The following is an 18,641-nucleotide window of genomic DNA, read 5'->3' as shown; positions in this document are numbered from 1 at the left end:
ACTCTTTTTAGGTCTTGGATTCCACCCGAAGACTCAGAGATTTGTACAATATTTGACTATGTTTCTTTTAAACCATCCCTTTCCTAGTAGGTGTTTGGCAAATGTTATGATTGTCTGTTAATGCCGTTCCATTGTTCTCTACAGAAACAAGGTTCAAAGACTCAAAGAATGCAATAGTTGAAAGGGAGTTTAGAGAGCTAGATGATCACTTCCCAATCACTGAATCCCAAGATGGAAAAGGCATTTATTGGAAGGGTCCTCAAACCTATCTGTGTATCTAGCAGTATCATTAGACCAAATAAACACACACACATATGCATCACTAATTTTTAAATGCATGTAGGTGTTGTTTTGAGTCACAGAATGAAAATTAATTTATTAGCATTAAGGATTTCAAAGTACAAGTATCAAGTTGAAGTCCATGGAATATTTTACTCTTATAAAAGGGGGTCTTCATATCAGAAGAGGTTGGGGGACCACTGATATGCCCATTTCTCTTTTTACATATGTAGACAGAGAGGCCTAGAGTGGACAAGGGGTCACACATGGAATTAAGGCACAGCCAGGATTAGTACCAAGCTTCCTGACCTCTGGTCCAGTGACCTCCAGCCCCTCATACTCTAGTGGCTGCCTGGTGCCTCATCTCCTCAGCCAGTGCTTGGTCCAAATTGTCCAATACCGACTTCATCTTTTAATTAAAAATGAAAGCTATGGGAATGAAGGAATGATCCATTAATACACTTCTAAATAAAACACTGGTGGGTGCCTTGCACTGAATTTGAACTCCTACTTGGAAAAAAAAAGAAATCCTAATTTAGTTCAAAATATGCTCAAAAGTATTATTAAAAAGAGAATCACAGACTCGTGAATCTGCAGTGAGAACTGTTACATCTATTAATAGAAGTTGCCCTAAAGCCAATGAAAATAATGTCTTGCCAGGGAATGAGGAATCTACCAAATGGCTTTGTCATCGTTGTTACAATGGAAACATCCATTCAGCAGAACACTCATCTCTAAACCAGACCATTTGAATTTCTTGCTAAAATGCAGGTTTGTGATCTCAGAGCACATTGCCTGCTTTTGGCACGTTGAATAACAATGATCAGGCATTGTAATTTATCAACATCATCATTGTCATCATCACCAACATCATCATCATTTGGAGTCAGGTTTTTGATCATGCTCAGTGCTGAAACTCTTATCATCCATGGAAAAAGCCCATTTGAAGTATCTAAATCACTGCCTTTCTTCTTGGCTGTTGGCCGTGCCCTGGACTTCCCATAAGTGGTGGGGGGTAAACTATTAAAAAAAGATGCACAGTGCACAGTCTTGGATCACCAGTGGGTAGAGGTCATTGTTAAAGGGAGTATGAAAGCAAAGGGAAAGTCCTGTGGAGCTTGCACGCTGCAGTGCATAAAATATCAGCCCCTTGATATATTGGCTCTGTCTTTTGTAGCCCTTATTATTCTCAGCTGGGTGCTCTTTTTTAATGGTCACCACCCACGGCTCAAATCCCTATGCCATTCTCTGTCTTCTCTTCACCACCAAACTTCTTGAAAGAACAGTTCATATTTATTATTTACAACTTCTTTCGGTACCATTTAGATAGGCTTTGAGGAAAGTTTTGTATGGTCAAATTAAATATGAAAGAGAGCTTAAAGGAAGTTAAATGGGTTTCTGTGCTGGGGGACTTTCCAGATTCTTCAATGTTTTAATACTTACTGTGAATATCCATGTGGGGAGGGCTTCTAAGAAATAGAGTACATAGCTCACATTTAATTGAGAGCCTATTTTATTTTATTTATTTATTTTTGCCTGCATACACTCTAAGAGGATCTGGCACTTGGCAGGCTCTCATAGTTTAATTAGGAATTAAACTGTGCCCTGAGAAACACAGTCTGGAAAATTCTGTTAAGGAATCCATCTTTCTATGCCTAGGTACCTGATGCATGTACAGTAGAAGGTGTTAAGTAAATGTTTGTTGAATGAATGATACATGATTCAGGAGCACTAAACAGAGAGCACCCAAGGTCTCTAAGCAGAGAGACCTTGGGTGCTTAGAGACCTTGGGTGTCCATTCCAGTGGACACAGGATTTAGGCCTGTCTACATTCATTCTAAAAATATCCCACCACAGGGTCAATTTTATGGGCTCGTGACCTGCTGGGTCACACGAGCCCCTTCCCCGTGTTGAGAAGAACCTTGCACTTGGGTTAATGCTCTGCTGTCACCATCTTGAAATATTTAATTTTTTTTTTTTTTAAAAAGAAGCCTCACACTTTCATACTGCACTTGGCCCTGGTAGCTGCTCTTGCCCAAGGAATCCCTTGTAAGCTCTTTTGCTTCCCCTCCATGCCCCTCACTTTCCCAGTACCCACGGCTCTCTACTAGTCTTCTCCACTGCAGGGAGTACCCAGCTTCTGGGGCCTTCTCTTCAATTCCCTTTCATCAAAACTAAGTTCTGAATGTATTCCTAATGCATGGAGTTATGTTCTCTCTAGCTACCTTACTCTAGCTGGAGAAGACAGATCACATTGTTTAGACTGAAGGGTCTAGCTGACAGGTCATGATCTCATGGTTCATTGGATTAAGTCCCACATCGAGCTCTGCACTGACAGTGCGGAGCCTACTTGGGAATCCCTCTCTCACCCACTCTCTCTGCCCTTCCCCTGTTTGCACTCTCTCTCCCACTCAAAATAAATAAATAAATATTTTTTTTTAAAAAAAGGTTAATAACTGAGAAAGCATAAGGTGTCACTCTCACCTTCTCCTCCACATTCAATGAACTTTAAAAAAGAATGATTCTTTTAACCAAAGATTGGTTCTCTAATAGTGATATTTCAGACATTCACCATACACAGATATTTTAGGTATCCTCCATAGACAGACATTTTGGGATGAGGCAACTTTCCTATGTTCCTTAAATTATATTCTTAAGGCAACAGCTGACAATATCACTCTCTTCATGAAACAGCTCTCATTCATACTAGACCTTGTTTTAAAAATTATGGTACCACTGCATTTTTTAATTGGCAAAGCATTATCAAACGGGTATGCTTCTTGTCAAGCAGTTTTGCAATAAACATATTCCAAAAGACTGTTTACTTTCATCTACACTGGTCATGCCTTTTGAGTTAGAAATCAGAAGTCCTGGATTCCAAAGAGGTCTATTTCTCCAGTCTTTTAGCTACATGATCTTGGGCAAGTTACTTGATGTCTTGAATTCTTTGTTTCTTTATTGAACAAAACAGGGCCAAGGAATACTTCTTTTCCTACTTTTGGGTTCATTTTGGGAGTTAAATGAGACATGTAAGACATGTGTTTTGAAGGCCACGGTGGAGAGGCCACGATTAAAAACTTCCAAGTGTCAATAGTGCATTCTGGAATGTCTGAAGACAGTTTCAGGACTGAAGGCAAAGGTGGCCACAGAAACTAGGGTTGGGGATAAGGTTTGAAGAACTGATGAATGACAAGCCACAGGAGTAGAAAGGTGGGTGTTTGGATCTTCTGGGGCCAGTTTTTCTTTTACTGGCATACGAGTTAATGATAGGGTCAATGGCAGCAATCACCTTCAAACTGGAATTTTATTTTACTTATTAAAAAAATAAGTTTACTTATTTATTGAGAGAGAGAGAGAGAGAGAGTGGGAGAGAGAGAGAGACAGAGAGAGGGAGCGAGCAGAGGAGGGGCAGAGAAAGAGGAAGAGAGCGAATCCCAAGCTGGACAGAGGTGTAGAGTCAGGCACGGGGCTCGAACTCACAAACCGTGAGATCATGACCTGAGCCAAAATCTAGAGTCAGATGCTTAACCGACTGAGTCACCCCGGCACCCTACAAACTGGAATTTTAAAGATGAAGTGTGGCAGGAAAAAACAACTGAAAACTGGAGCAAGTGGCAAGAAGCCTGGGGGAAAAGAAGTTGGATGGGGTGAAGGAAAGGAGGCAGTTTTTTTGTCTTGCTTTTCATAATAACTAGGGGATTGCATAGCAGAAGGAAGAGAAGAAAAAGAAAATCTGTTTCGATCCTGTGAAGGAAGGCAGGCAAAGTTTCGAGGAAGGTTTTAAAGAAAGGGTCCATTTCATAAACCACAGAAGCAGCTGCTCAGAAAGAATGTGTATAGAAGAGATGTTGATTAATGAATCTGTTAGAATGATTTCCAGATACATACTGGCAGGAATTCAAATGCAGGGGGCAGGGAGCCTTCGGATCAGCAGAGAAGCTTTGATATGTTTTGGAGATCCTATCAACAATAAAAAGACAAGCCTTGTGGGGAGACCTTGGTGGTGATGGAAAGCCAAGGCTAAAATTTCTGACCGTTTGCTTTAGGAAGGAAGGGACCGATAGAGGAGGCATTGTGATATGGTTTAAAAAATTTACTTGTGATTCCATTCAAAGCTAGAGGACTATTGGGTAGATTTGACAGGGCAATGTGACTGGGAAATGGAAATCAAGGTGGAGGTCAGGCTACAAAAGCAGGTTGAGGAGGTGGGAGATGGGAAGGTGAAGAGCCAAGATTTAAGAATAACAAAAGCCTCCAAAATGAGCAAACTAAACCCAAGGTGTTGTTCTAAAAAGGGTTCAGAGAGAGTGTTGGAGATCAACTCTGTTCAGAGTCAGCCTGGATCCATGTGGGGATCTGGCGTTTATGGAATTTTGGCACTAGCTGGCAAGACAGCAAGGTACAGGGGTTTGAACTGGAGTCCTTGAGGGATTTGGGGTCCCCAGCAGTAGGAGGTTTGTTTACGGAAGCACAAAGCAGGAGAGATCAAGGTCACCATGGGAACAGCTCAAGGCTGATTTGGTGCTATTCCCTACCCTCTGACGCAGGCCCCACTTCTGGGTGAAGGTAGGTTCCAGAGTCTGGAGTGAAAAATTGGACCCTATTCCAGCTGGACAGGCAGTACTAGATGGAAGGAGACTAAGATAGCAATTGTAAGAGAAGCAGGAGACATCAGTGGAGCTGATTTTATGTAAAGAAAGAAAATATTTTTGGAAGCAGTTATATGTGGGGTATGGAAAGGGAGGAAGTGGGAGGGGTAGAGAGAGCGTTAGAAACATAGGCTAAATGTTCTACCAAGTGCGTCATGGATGTAATCTCATCTTTATACTACCGCAGCCCTGTGAGGCATATATTGTTACTTTCAGTTTATAGATGCACCTTCAGGTTTCTCGCTATATATATTGATAACAACAGTGGCTAAACGTGATTGCATGTTTATTATGTGCCAGGAACTTATAATCTTTTCTTTTAAATAATTTTATTAAAATTTTTTTAATGTTTATGTATTTTTGAGAGAGAGAGACAGAGAGAGAGAGAGAGAGAGACAGAGAGAAAGGGTGAGCAGGGGAGGGGGAGAAAGAGAGGGAGACACAGGCTCCGAAGCAGGTTCCAGGCTCTGAGCTGTCAGCACAGAGCCCAATGTGGGGCTTGAACTCATGAGACATGAGATCATGACCTGAGCTGAAGTTGGATGCTTAACCGACTGAGCCACCCAGGCTCCCCAGGAACCTACAATCTTACTCTTACTCCTTGCAACAACAAGAGCATGTGGCTACAAGTATAACTTCCATTTTCCAGATGAGAGACCCCAGACAAGGGAAGGTCTCACAGCTTGCCTAAGGCCACACAACCAGAAAATGGGAGCAGTCATAATGCAAACCCAGGCAATCAGTTTCCAGAGTCCAGAATTTTAACCACTGTAATGAACAGCCTCTATTAAGCCAGGCAAAATTGAAAGAAAAAGAGAGGGAAGATACACCTACAAGGACTTGAAGCTATTATTCAAGAAGAGATAAGAACAATAATAGGGATGGGGAAGGAAAACCTCATCTGGACAGAGGGATCTGAATGCTTAATTTTTAGAGATAGGCTGTATTGATAATTTTAATAATAATGAAGATAATAATAACAGTTTACATTTATTGAAGGTTTACTATGAGACAGATCCTACTTTAAATAATACATATATCTGAATTTTTAGAACAATCTTTTGTGTCTTTTATTGAAATCCAAGGACCTGGGACATAGTAGGTGCTCAATAAATATTTGTTGAATGAATCTTGGGAGGTAACTGCACTTTTAGGAGGACACAGGGCTCAAGTCCAAGAGACCTTTCTCCCATGGCCCTCTTGTTTTCTTACTTCACAACATTTATCTCTGTCTGAAATTATCCCATTCATTTCTTTCCTTTTTTAAATTATCTGTCTGTCTGTCTCTCTTTGCATTAGAATGTAAACTCTAGGAAAGCAAAGCTTCACTCATCTTGTTGAGTCCTCTACGTGTAGCATCTGGAATGATGCCTTGGGCATAGGAGGTAATTAATAAATATTTGCCGCATGAATGAAAGAAGAGAACGCAGTATTTCAGCCTTGCAGAACAACTCATTTCCACAATAGTACACTGACTTGCAGAGCAGAGAGGCTGGCTATCCATCTGCTGGTACAGCATCTTTTTCTGTGCCTGTTCTCAAAGAGCATCTGTGTACTTTCTCCATCACTGGCTCAACTCTTCATCTACCCAGGTAGGCTTAGTTGTGGAGCAAGGAAGAAGAGACCTTTCTTGTTTGTTTTGTTTTCAACACAGATAAACACAGATCATCACAAAGGTGATCAAATCATCTCCATATAAAAACAACTCACCCACCTCACACCCATTAAGATGGCTACCATCAAAAAAAAAAAAAAAACAAAAAAAAACAAACCCAACCAACCAACCAACGAAACAAACAAAAAACAAAATAGAAAGTCACAAGCATTGGCAAAGGTGTATAGAAGTTGGAACAACTGTACTTTTGGTAGGAATATAAATGGTGTAACCACTGTGGAAAACAGTATGGCAGTTTCTCAAAAGATTAAAAATAGAATTACTGTATGATCCAACAATCTCATTTCTGGGTATATATCTAAAAGAATCTCTACAAAGACTTGTACACCCATGTTCATAGCAGCATTATTCACAATAGCCAAAAGGTGGGAGCCACCAAGTATCCGTTGATGGATGAATGGATAAACCATATACAGTGTATACATAAAATGGAATGTTATTCAGCCTGAAAAAGTAAGAAAATTCTATCACATGCCACAACATCGATAAATCTTGAGGATATTACACTAAGTAAAATACCAAGGGCCGGGGGCAGGAGGGAACAGGAAGCTGCTGTTTAATGAGTACAGAGTTTTTGCCAGATGGAAAGAGTTCTGTAAACTGGAGGCACAATAATGTGAATATACTCAACACCATTAAACTGTACTGTTAAAAATGGTTAAGATGATACATTTTGTTATCTACATTTTTTCACATTAAAAAAAGTAGACTAAGAAAAAAGATGATTTTTGGTAGTATGACACGCCTCATTTTAAACAATCAAGATCCTAAGGTGAACGACCCAATTAAGCCAAATGGAAATGCAGAGTAAATAGAAGGGAACAAGGGTGTAAGACAGAGAGGGAACAGCTACACCATAAATACCTGTGTTAGAGATGAGGAAGGATTAAGCATAAGCTTTTAGTTTTGTGTTCTTGATGGTCGGTGTTGCAAATAACACTTTCCTTGATGGCTTTTTAATGTAAGATATTACGTAAGCGTCTTACACAGGTCTCTACAGAGATTTAAGACTTTGGAGCTTGTGATGCTTACTAAGTCAGACTGATGGGATCAGGTTGTGGCTGATAACGCTATGTGTGAAGTGACATCTCCGTTGCACGGTCCAGCGGACACTTACCTGTCTACACGAAGCTGGCAGACAATGCTTAGGGCGTCGACAACTCCTTCTTCTTTCAACTGTCGACAGCCAATGGATGTAGCAATAAAACACCCCGTTCTACCTATCCCTGCGCTGAAAAGACAAAGAGTAAAAAGGTAGATGCAAAGGAGAAACGATTAAATATATTCTATTATTTATTTATTTAAATTTAATTCCAATATAATATTAGTCTCAGGGGTACAATATAATGATTCAACACTTCCATACATCACCCAGTGGTCATCACAACAAGTGCCCTCCTTGAGCCCCATCACCTATTTCACCCATCCCCCTACTCTCCTCCCCAAGATAAAAGACATTCTTTTAAAAGGGTGTTTAAATCTGAAATGGGCAGCCAGGGTTAGTAAAAACAGCGACAGCAGCTCTCAGACTGAGATTACTAACCTGGCCTGGTGCAGTGATCATTGAGTTATATATGCAGTAGGGAGTGTGGGGTGGAAGGAGAATAGTGAAAAAGGCATTGTAATTATTCTACAAAAAATAATTAGGACCTAAATTTAAGTAAGGTATAGGCACTAGAAAGGAGGAGAAAGACTTAGACACATCACAGACGTGAATCTAGGGGATCGAAAGAAAGGAAGCGCCAATGAGACAAAGGCAGAATTCTAGAAGAAGGGATGATGTGGGGGTGGTGAGGAGTTCGGTCTTGGATAGACTGATGTTGAAGATTCTAGTGAAGAACTGAAGATTCAATTCAGTTTGGGAGAAGCCTGTGGCCAGAGGCACATATTTCTGAGTCATTTATGTCCAGGTGATAGTTGAATAAAACACCTTCCATCCAGGAGGGCTTGCCCCATTCATCTGCCTTAGATGGTAAATTATCAACCTAATAAGCCCTTTAACTCTCTTTCCATATTCCTCCTCTCTCTCCCTCTCCGCCCTCCTCAGCAATTTCTACCACTAATAGTCTTTATGCAAATTTCTCTCAAATTTACATCTAAATTCCCTAAGTTTCTCCTAAACTCTAGATTAGCATTCCATTTTTTAGCTGGAACTCTTGATGTTACTATTTTGCACTGGCTTTAATTCAATGTATCTAAATTCAATGTATCTAAAACAGAATTAATTATCTTTTCCCTCAATGGCATTACCAGTTAGCCACAAGTTTTCCAGCCTAGAAATCTTGGAGCCATCTCCAACATCTCTCCTCTCTCACCTCCCACATCCAATCTGTTACCAATTCTTATATTTTCCACCTCTACTGAAGCTTTTGGGATCCATGCTTTCCTTTCTATAAACTGTGCTCACGTTTTCGACACCTCCTTACTTCATGGTTAGCAATGATCTCATTATGGTTGCCAAGTCTTGAGTCTCTTCCTGGACTAATTCACGATACACACAGCTGCTAGGTTCATCTTTCTAAAATGGGAATCTGAGCATATTACTCTCTACTCAAAGACTGTAGATGCCTTCCAGTAGTTACAGATAACGTCTGAGCTCCCTACCATGGAATTTGTGAACTTGCACAATATGAAAGTGGCTAACTTTCAAGCTTTAGGTCTTTTTACTCTTCTCTTTGTACCTTTTGTGCCATTTTTTTTTTCATTTACATGAATCCTTGCAAAAAAAATGGCTTTTATTTTTCATTTTTTCTCTCTGTGTTAATGATATTCCTTTGGTCAGTCAGAAATGCCCTCTTTACCACCCTTTAAAACCACACACGTTGGTTATTTTTTAAGATCTTGTTCAACATTACCCCAACTCTTAGAAGCTTTCTTCAGTCCTCATGTTCTGAATTAATAGTTCCCTTCCTGGCACTCAAATAGCATTTATTTCTCATATTTGGTGCTTGTTTCCTGTTGAATGTGAGTGCAGAGGAATTCAGAGGTGAAGGAGGTCCCTTTTAGTTAAAGAGTCTATAAAGAGTTTGTTTCACTAAAGAGATAGGATTTGAACTGGACCCTACGAATGGAGGGCATTTTGGTTATTGTGAATCAGAATATTCCATGTATGAGAATGGAAAGAATTGCTGCAGAACAGGATATATGATGTACAATAGTAAGTAGACTAACTTGGCCTGAAAAGAAAGTTATTTTGGAGGAATAGTGGGAAACAAGACTGGGCAGACACACTGGAGCCTGATGAAGGACCGTGGGGCAAGCCAAGGGTAAAGTCCAGGTTAACATACTCCCCCACTCCAGGTGGAATGCATGTGATATTCCTGGGACACTCCTAGCTACCCAAGAACAAAAGGAAAGGGGTTTAAGTGCTTGCCATGGTGATGTAGGAAACTAAGGCAAATGAAAAATTAAATTCCTTTACTGTCTATAGCCCATTGACAAGTCCTTGAAACCAGCAGAGTGACCTCCCTCTAGGAGTTCAGCTGCCACAGATGATGCCACTTTGCTAGAGGCAAAAGGGAATCTTAGCTTAACATTTTCCCATCTCCCAGGATCCTGTAAGTCTCCTTCAATGCATAAAAATTCCTTTAGAAACTTCTTTTTTCTCAGCTCCCCCAAGGTATATGCTGGCAATCATACTCTAAGCTTATGGCCCCCAATATACATCTGAAGAGTCTCATGACTGAGATTTTACTAAATGGTAATAAATGGAGTCTCCCTAGCAACAGCTAGCACCTCAAGATCCTGGAAACCTTGCTTCCAAAATACCTTAGAGACTTACTCTATTCCTGACCCCCTCCCAAACCAAGAGTATGTAATGAGTTACCGGTCATGACCTCACGCAGCTCTTCTGCCCACGGGTCCTGTCCCCATGCTTTAATAAAACCAACTTTTTGCACCACAGATGTCTCAAGAATTCTTTCTTGGTCATCAGCTCTGGACCACCTCACCATCACCCCGAAACTTCATCAGAGCCTATAAATGATCTTACATGGAAAACTAAGAAGTTTGAACTTCATCCTCTAAAATAGTGATGCTTTGTGTTTTGTTTTGTTTTGTTTTGTTTTTGAGAATTTGATAAAAACTATGGACTTTCATTCCCCAGAAAAACTCACATAACTTTATGTACTCCAATTTGTTAAAGTAATTTCAAAGAGTTCACTGACCCCTGTAGTTCATCCACAGATCCAGGATTAATAAAACCCAGGGTTTTAGGAACACCATGCAAGAGAAGTGGGTGAGTAGGCTGGGCTGGGGGTGGGGCATAGGGAAGTGGGGTGTGTTTGTGCAATTAGTTGACTACTTCTAAAATACATGTATGAGGTCATTAGGGCCTGAACCTGGGTGGTTGGACAGGAAGTGATGATTATGGGAGAAGCTTTGAAGGGAAAGCCAATCTGGTGACTGATTAGATACTGAGGCTGGAGTTGAGAGAAGGGCCAAAGATAACTGTCAACATTAGATATTGAGTGCCTGGAAAAAAGCTGGTCTTATTCTTAGAAATAGTCATCAGAAGGGGAGCTGGTTTTATAGGGGAAATGGCTAGTTCATTTTAGATATCCTGAGTGTTTTATGATTTTGGGTGGGGGACAGTTCCAGCCCTAAAATATGACCAATTAGGCTGTCTTTCCTCACCCCTAAGGGAAGTTTAGGGTAAGGCCTAATGCTAGAAACTGGATAATGACTCCTTTGGATAAATAGATATATAGTAAATTTCATTCTTAATTAAACTATAAAGGCTCAAAAAAGAAGGAGACTAAAGTTATAATTTAAACTAATTAGCAGGGTGCCTGGGTGGCTCAGTTGGTTAAGCATCCGACTTTAGCTCAGGTTATGATCTCACAATCTGTGAGTTCGAGCCCCGCATAGGGCTTTGTGCTGACATCTCAGAGCCTGGAGCCTGCTTCAGATTCTGTATCTCCCTCTCTCTCTGCCCCTTCCCCGCTCATGCTCTGTCTCTCTCTGTCTCAAAAATAAATAAAAACATTAAAAAAATAAAATAATTATAATTTTATTTATTAATATTATCATCAAAAGCTTTCTTGCAAGGCTTAAGAGGTTAAACAAAGCAACATAAATTATTTTGACCAAGTATAAATGGCTGGTTATAGAAATAACTTTAAAATTATTTGCTTTTGTTTGGGCACACTAAAAGGAAAGTCTGGGGAATGAGGTATCAGTTATGAGAGGAGAGCTTCAAGTTAGACATTAGGGAAGGGAACCACTATAGACATCTGTTGCTTTTCTCGGCCTACCCCCCAATACTCCATGTTCTGGTAACAACACTTTGTTCTCCTTTTGGTGAACTACCACTTGTTCAGTTCCCACTTCATAAATTTGCTTCCATCTGTTTTTTTTTTTCTTATGAAATAACTTCAAAAATAGCTGACTGGTTTTCACCAAGTTTGACATAATAATAAATGCTATCAAGATCCAACTCATGTATGGTTCAGTGCCATCTTGAAATAACGAAAAAGCCATTAATAATCTTGAAAAATGTGTCATTCCTAGTGTACATGAGACCGACGATACAAAAGCAATCGATGTACGTTTTGACGTAGAGGCCTGAATAAAGTCTCCTGTTCCCGGAGTCATTTATTTAGAAGTGGTGTTTTCTCTACTGTGTAATTGTTTGCCTAAATGCTCTGGGAATACTGCTTCAGTTCTGTAAAGTATCGTCCTGATCCAAACTCAAACATTGAGAAGTTAACCAATTTCAACAAATCTTTAGTTTACCAATAAAGTCACAACCAGGAAGCACAACCCAACTTCTATCTGTCTGATGACTTTACAGAGGCTAGACAGTTGCTTAGGCAGAAAGAACGGTTACCCCTTACCTGCAGTGGACGACCACGGGCCCTCGGCCCGTGGCAGCAAGTCTGTCTTCTTCTACATCCAGCATGAGCTGTAGAAGGGGCTGGGCACTGTCTGGAGTCTTGTGATCCGGCCATGAGGTGTACCAGTAATGCTTCACATGCTGGGTGTGACTTCCTTGCTGAAAATAGCAATAGCCACCAAATGCCTCATTTACTTGTGGAACTAAAAGTCATCCAAACCACAATACTGAATGCCTTCTATCACTCCCAGCTTGCTGGCAACTTACTTCTGTCTGGGTGGAAAAAAAAGATCTAGGAGATTTCTGAAGAGTACTCTTCCACCTTGAGAAAACTTTACTACAAATAGGCTGATGTCAAAGTTTGACAGTCTTGAGAAATAGATATTTAAAATAGAAAATGCGTATGAAACATATGCTAGATAGGTGTTTGTAATTTGTTATAATAAACATAATGGTAGATGCAAAGGAAGCCAGGAGGGAATCTGAATGGACCATGTTTCCTGCTCTTTGAACGTTCTTGACAAGGGATGATAAACATATTAACTCTCATAGGAACACTTACCCTTACATTTGGCCCCTACATTTGAATTTCTACATTCATCCCAAGTTGTAGTTTCTAACAGCAGTTAGGAGTCCCGGTAATAAGGAGCTAGAAAGGGTCACTAGATTAGAGTGAGTGAGAGTCCATGCATATCATCTCAAAACCCAGTGCCCGGCTGGGGAGCTGGCACAGGGGAGGCACTCAATGAAATTCCTATCTCGAATTTCCTTCTAAAAACCCTTAGTGTAGGGGCGCCTGGGTGGCTCAGCTGGTTAAGTGTTCAACTCTTAATTTTGGCACAGTTTATGATCTCATGGTTTTGAGATCGAGCCCCTTGTCAGGCTCTGTGGTGACCGTGAAGAGCCTCCTTGGGGTTCTCTATCTTCCTCTCTCTCTGCCCCTCCGCTTCCTCCCCTCTCTAAAAATAAGTAAATAAACAAAAACAAAAACAAAAACAAAAACAAAAACAAAAACAAAAAAACCTTCAGTGCAGCTTGGCTTCTATACTTTCTGTGTGATGATTCTGTACCATCAGGGAGGCTCTAGATAGGATTGAAATCTTTGAGATGATTGTTCTCTAGAAGCAAAAACAGTACCATGGCAACGTGCCTCAGCATCTGCTGCCCATAATTTAAATAAGATAACTTTTCTATGACATAATCTGGTCTGGGGAAAGTCCCCATAAATTACCGTAACTCCGAGTTTGGGAAGATCTCGTCAACACTTCAGGTTTGCCTTGCCTCCTACAGCCACCCACAAGCACAGATTTTCTCTTTCAGTTTCCAGACCTTACTAAAAGCTGCTTAGACCAAAGTGACAAAAAAAAAAAAAAAAAAAGAAAAGAAAAAAGAAAAAAAAAAGTGGGGTTGGGGAGGCACCTGGGTGTCTCAGTCAGTTAAGTGTCTGACTTCGGCTCAGGTCATGATCTCACAGTTCGTGGGTTCAAGCCCTGTGACTGGCTCTGTGCTGACAGCTCAGAGCCTGGAGTCTGCTTTGGATTCTGTGTCTCCCTTTCTCTCTGTCCCTCCCCCACTCGTGTTCTGTCTCTGTCTCTCAAAAATGAATAAAGGTTAAAAAAAATAAGAAAACACCCAAACCGTGGTAAAGTCTCCAGTACAAGCCTTGAAAGGCATTCAAAATGTTAAATCAGGGATGTTTTATTTACAGAGATTAGAAGATCACAACATCCGATTTAGTGAATTTCTTGAATGCCTACTTATGTTAATTTCGTCATTCCACATACTAAGAGTAACTGACAACAAAGAAATACATGAGGGAATGATCATAATTTCTCTTTGATTTTGACATTATTAAAGATAATCTTTAAAAAAATTTTTTTTTAACATTTTATTTTATTCTTTGAGAGAGAGACAGCGCAAGCAGGGGAGGGACAGAGAGAGGGAAACACAGAATCCGAAGCAGGCACCAGGCTCTGAGCTGTCAGCACAGAGCCTGATACAGGGCTCCAACCCAGGAGCTGTGAGCTCATGACCTGAACTGAAGTCGGATGCTCAAAGGACTGCGCCACCTGGGCGCCCAGACATTATTAAATTTTAAATTGAACCTGCAGCACTTATTGGGGTAAACAATTTCAGAGTAGAAATGTAATCCTCTCATATCATCTACTTTTTAGATAGTTATAGCTTTTTCTTACCTTTAAGACAAGGTTTCGAACGGTGTAGTTATCACATTCATTTACATTGATAACCAGAACCTCAACTTTCCCATAAATTCCTCTCTTTTCTGGCCAGTATAACACACATTTCTGGAGGAGGGGAAAAAAGAACACAACAGATATTAATGATTTCACTGGTTTTAGGGTACTTTTCATTCAAGCGCCTCAAGAGTTTTTGTTTAATTAATTAAAAAAAATCAAGTATCAATTTTATAAGGCTGGAAATGTACAAAAAACCAGTGAGCTGCACATTTAAACAGGTGACTTTTATGGTATACAAATTATATCTCAATAAAATTTTAGAAGGAAAGTATCAGTTTTTACAGGTGCCTGTCAAACACTATTGCTAATAATCCCATACAAAAAAGGGCAAAATTTCCCAAAACTCCGCATGAAAATTGAGAACTAAATTGAGAAATTAAGGATTAAGAAATCAAGATCCAAATATTAGACTTTATCATGTGATAACTCGACATAAGAGGAATGTTCTTTCATAATGACTGAGCCAAGTCAAATTTTCCTGCTTCAAGTTCAAGTGTCTAATAAGAGTATTTGTAAAGTTTCAGATGCCACAGAATGAGATCTCTCTAGTATGTAAAGAGGACATAAGGATTTTTAATACATTTATGGTACTATATCTTCCAGGATCTTTTCACATATAGGATCTATTGAAATAAATGCATAAACAAATTATTAAAAAATTTTTTATGATGAATCCTCTTTGAAGGTTTTAATGAGTAATAATAATTATATTGCAACCACAGCAATATAATATGGTAATTAAGGTGCAGGCTTTGGAGCCAGAGAACCTGGGTCCAAATTTTGGTTTCACCTCTTATTATTAGCTGAGAATCTGTAAGAAAGATACGTAATGTCTCTGGCCTCAGTTTCCTCATCATTTAATACATTAAAAGCACTTCAGACAAAGCCAGACATACAGTAAGCATTTAAAACACTTTGTTCTTATTATGGTTGCTCTATTTTTAGGTTTTTGATCTAACTGATTCAATCATCACTTAATTATGCATTAGATAAAGCAGTAAATATTGCATTATTATGATATCCAAGCTACATTATTAAAAGAAAACTACAAAATGAGATTCAAACATACATATAGGCTCATATTATTCATTATTTTGTCTTTTAAACATCTGCAAAAAAAAAAAACCTGTGAATTTTACTACATATTTCAATGATTAAAAATGTAAAGTGTGAATGCCGCTGTTTATTTTAAGTGCCCAGAGAAGCAATGTTCATTTTAGAAATACTGTTTAAATAGAACTTATAATTTTCTTGCAAACACACATGCACATTTATAGAGAAATTTCTTCACTTGTTGCCTTCCGTCAGGTAGACCTTTTAGTACTCAGGATACTTGTTTCTTTACATCTATGTCAAAGGCATAGGACTTACATGAAAAAAGTTAAGAACTTATAGATTCAAAAGAGCAGCAAAAGAAAGAATCACAGATTTATAGAACTAAAGGAAAAGACATGTAAAGTATCAGAAACACATCTCGGGGATTCTATCTTGCTAAGTAGTAGCCATTCCACGCCAGAGCCAGGATGGAAGTCAGTTGCCCTTGTGGAATCACTGTTTCTTTCATCCATGACAATAAAAACACATTTGCATCCTCTACATTCTGGTCCTTTTCCAAACAAAGTAAATCATATTCACCTCTATTTACATGCCACCCCACACCCAGGCCCCACAGGCAATCAGGCTGAAGGCATACTCTGGCCGACACAATGTTAACATTAAGAAAAGAAATCTTTTAAAAATAAAGCAATGTATTTCTCTCCTCATTTACTAGTGCCAAATGTCTAAAATTTCCCAGGTTTGTTAAAGAGAATGATACTAACCAATTTGCCTGGTTTCTTTCAATGAAGCTTCAATTATTTCGCTGTAAGACCCGAGCTATTGTGTATCTTAAAACCCATGCCTCCTGGACGCATCCAAGAAGAGTGACAAAGAATCTTGAAAAAGGTATTGAACAAAGCAAGAGACATTCAGCGGTCCAGCGGTCTGGTATACGTGCCCCATTGTCCACGATGAGACCTGAGCAGCAGGCCCCCTCCTTGGGAAGGTGGCTCTTGAAACCCGTAGGAAAAAGCTGCAAAACAGGAGCTCAAAGCCTGCACCCTGACTCTTAACAATACTTGAACAGCCTTGTGCACCTACTTGATAAATGGAAGCGCTGCTTGCTTCTCTCTCAAGCTTGCCGGGGCCCTCTTGAATGTTTTTCTTGACTCTTTACCAAAAATGCAATTGGCAGTCAGCTCCCAGTAGACAATGCAATGTGACTTGTTCATTCAAACAACCCTTAATTAGCATCCCATCTCCTTTCTGAGATACAATAGCTTATTTTTACACACGGAATACATTCCCACCCCCCACCCCCCCTTTTAGGAGAACAGAGAAAAAGAGACCAGATAAGTGTGGGTACTTTTTGAATATGAGGTGGGGGAGAGCTGCAAATGTAGTTGTTTAAAGAGCAAAAGTTCAGGTTCGGGTTATTTTTGTGAACAGCTTTTTAGGGTTTCTTTATTGTGGGGCTAACAATGATGTGAAAGGGCAGAAAATGCAAGGAAGGAAAATGCTCTGTTACAGATAATACTGTGAAACCACACTAATTGTAGGTAATTCAGAAGAGCACGCTATCTCACAGAATATAACCCCAAATTATCACTATTCTTTGCTAACTGGGCTGAGCCTTTCAGTGAAATTATCTATGGATTCCAAGAATCCATAATTTGGAGGAAAAAGAGGTCTTCAGAGGCTCATGTGTCTCTTGTACAAACAAGTGATTAGTGAACCCTGACTATAAAGATTCTGGACATCAACCAACTCTTCATAATCAGTGGTTTACAGCAAAAGTAGAATGCAAGGCAAAGCAATGCAAATTCTTATATTTTTATGATCTTTTTTTTTTTCTTTGACCCTCCCTCTCAATCCCACCACATTAGGGCTATTTGAGTATGAAGAGGAAGGAGGTCTAGCTAGTAATTTAGTTGCCTGGGGAGAAAAAAATGTATTTTTAAGTTACTTTCTTTTTAAATTCTATGCATTAAAATCAAAAAGATTTTGTTCTCTGAGCTAAAAACATGTATCATCACAAAGACAGTGACTCTAAATAAGTAAAAAGAAGATGGTCAGGCTCATTTGGATTTCATTAGCATATGAGAGGTATAGGATATGTCAGATTGCCTACAGTTACTGTAGTTACTTTCATTCCTGGCTTTCCAACTAAATATTACCAACACAGGTGCAGCAACTTAATGTTAAGCGGGGCGCCTGGGTGGCTTGGTTGGTTAAGCGTCCGACTTCGGCTCAGGTCATGATCTCACAGTCCATGAGTTCGAGCCCCACGTCGGGCTCTGTGCTGACAGCTCAGAGCCTGGAGCCTGCTTCCGATTCTGTGTCTCCCTCTCTCTCTGACCCTCCCCCATTCATGCTCTGTCTCTCTCTGTCTCAAAAATAAATAAACGTTAAAAAAAAAAATTAAAAAAAAAAAAAAAAAACTACCTTCACCAGCATATCACTTAATCCCTGCCACAATCATCTGAATTTGGTAGAACAGGTTTATTACTATTATTATCATTTATCATCTTACAGCAGGGGAAACTGAAGCTCAGGTATTTTGGTAGGGGGCTCTGAGAAAATTCCCTTGGGAGCTAAAACTCTCAGAGCAAATATCATTTTAAAAATTTTACTTTCTATCTCTGACATCCGCTGTCATCCAACCAACCCTACTTTACCACGGCATTAACCAGTGGCTTTCCTTCTCTCTGTGAAATAGGCTGGTGCTCATGCAACACATGGTTCTTGGGCCAGTCTCTTACTAAGCCCAGTGCCTCTCTTACTATCTGCTGAGCTTTACATGTTCACCAAGGTGTATTTACATCCAAACCTCCTTATGGTAGGTATAGTCATTATTGAAGCCCCATAATTTAATTTTACATAGATTAGTGAAACATGAAGGTGCA

The 18,641-nt window shown here is 39.7% G+C and overlaps 1 protein-coding gene across 3 annotated transcripts in view; it reads right to left on the bottom strand.

Moving 5' to 3' along the window:
• Positions 1 to 18,641, bottom strand: part of PTPRR (protein tyrosine phosphatase receptor type R) — a 243,175-nt gene that overhangs the window by 10,158 nt on the left and 214,376 nt on the right. For all 3 annotated transcript variants that reach the window (XM_019455098.2, XM_019455099.2, XM_019455100.2), the window contains 3 exons: positions 14,635 to 14,745; positions 12,441 to 12,598; positions 7,721 to 7,834 (listed from right to left, as the gene is read on the bottom strand). In XM_019455098.2, the coding sequence (XP_019310643.1) occupies positions 7,721 to 7,834; positions 12,441 to 12,598; positions 14,635 to 14,745 (383 nt within the window). The remainder of the gene's footprint in view (positions 1 to 7,720; positions 7,835 to 12,440; positions 12,599 to 14,634; positions 14,746 to 18,641) is intronic.

The sequence above is a fragment of the Panthera pardus genome, unplaced genomic scaffold (assembly GCF_024362965.1).
Source record: "Panthera pardus isolate Hobbes unplaced genomic scaffold, ASM2436296v1 HiC_scaffold_6, whole genome shotgun sequence".
In the NCBI taxonomy this organism is placed as follows: domain Eukaryota; kingdom Metazoa; phylum Chordata; class Mammalia; order Carnivora; family Felidae; genus Panthera; species Panthera pardus.
Note: the sequence above shows the minus strand (reverse complement) of the source record. Positions and strands in the feature narration are given on the sequence as shown.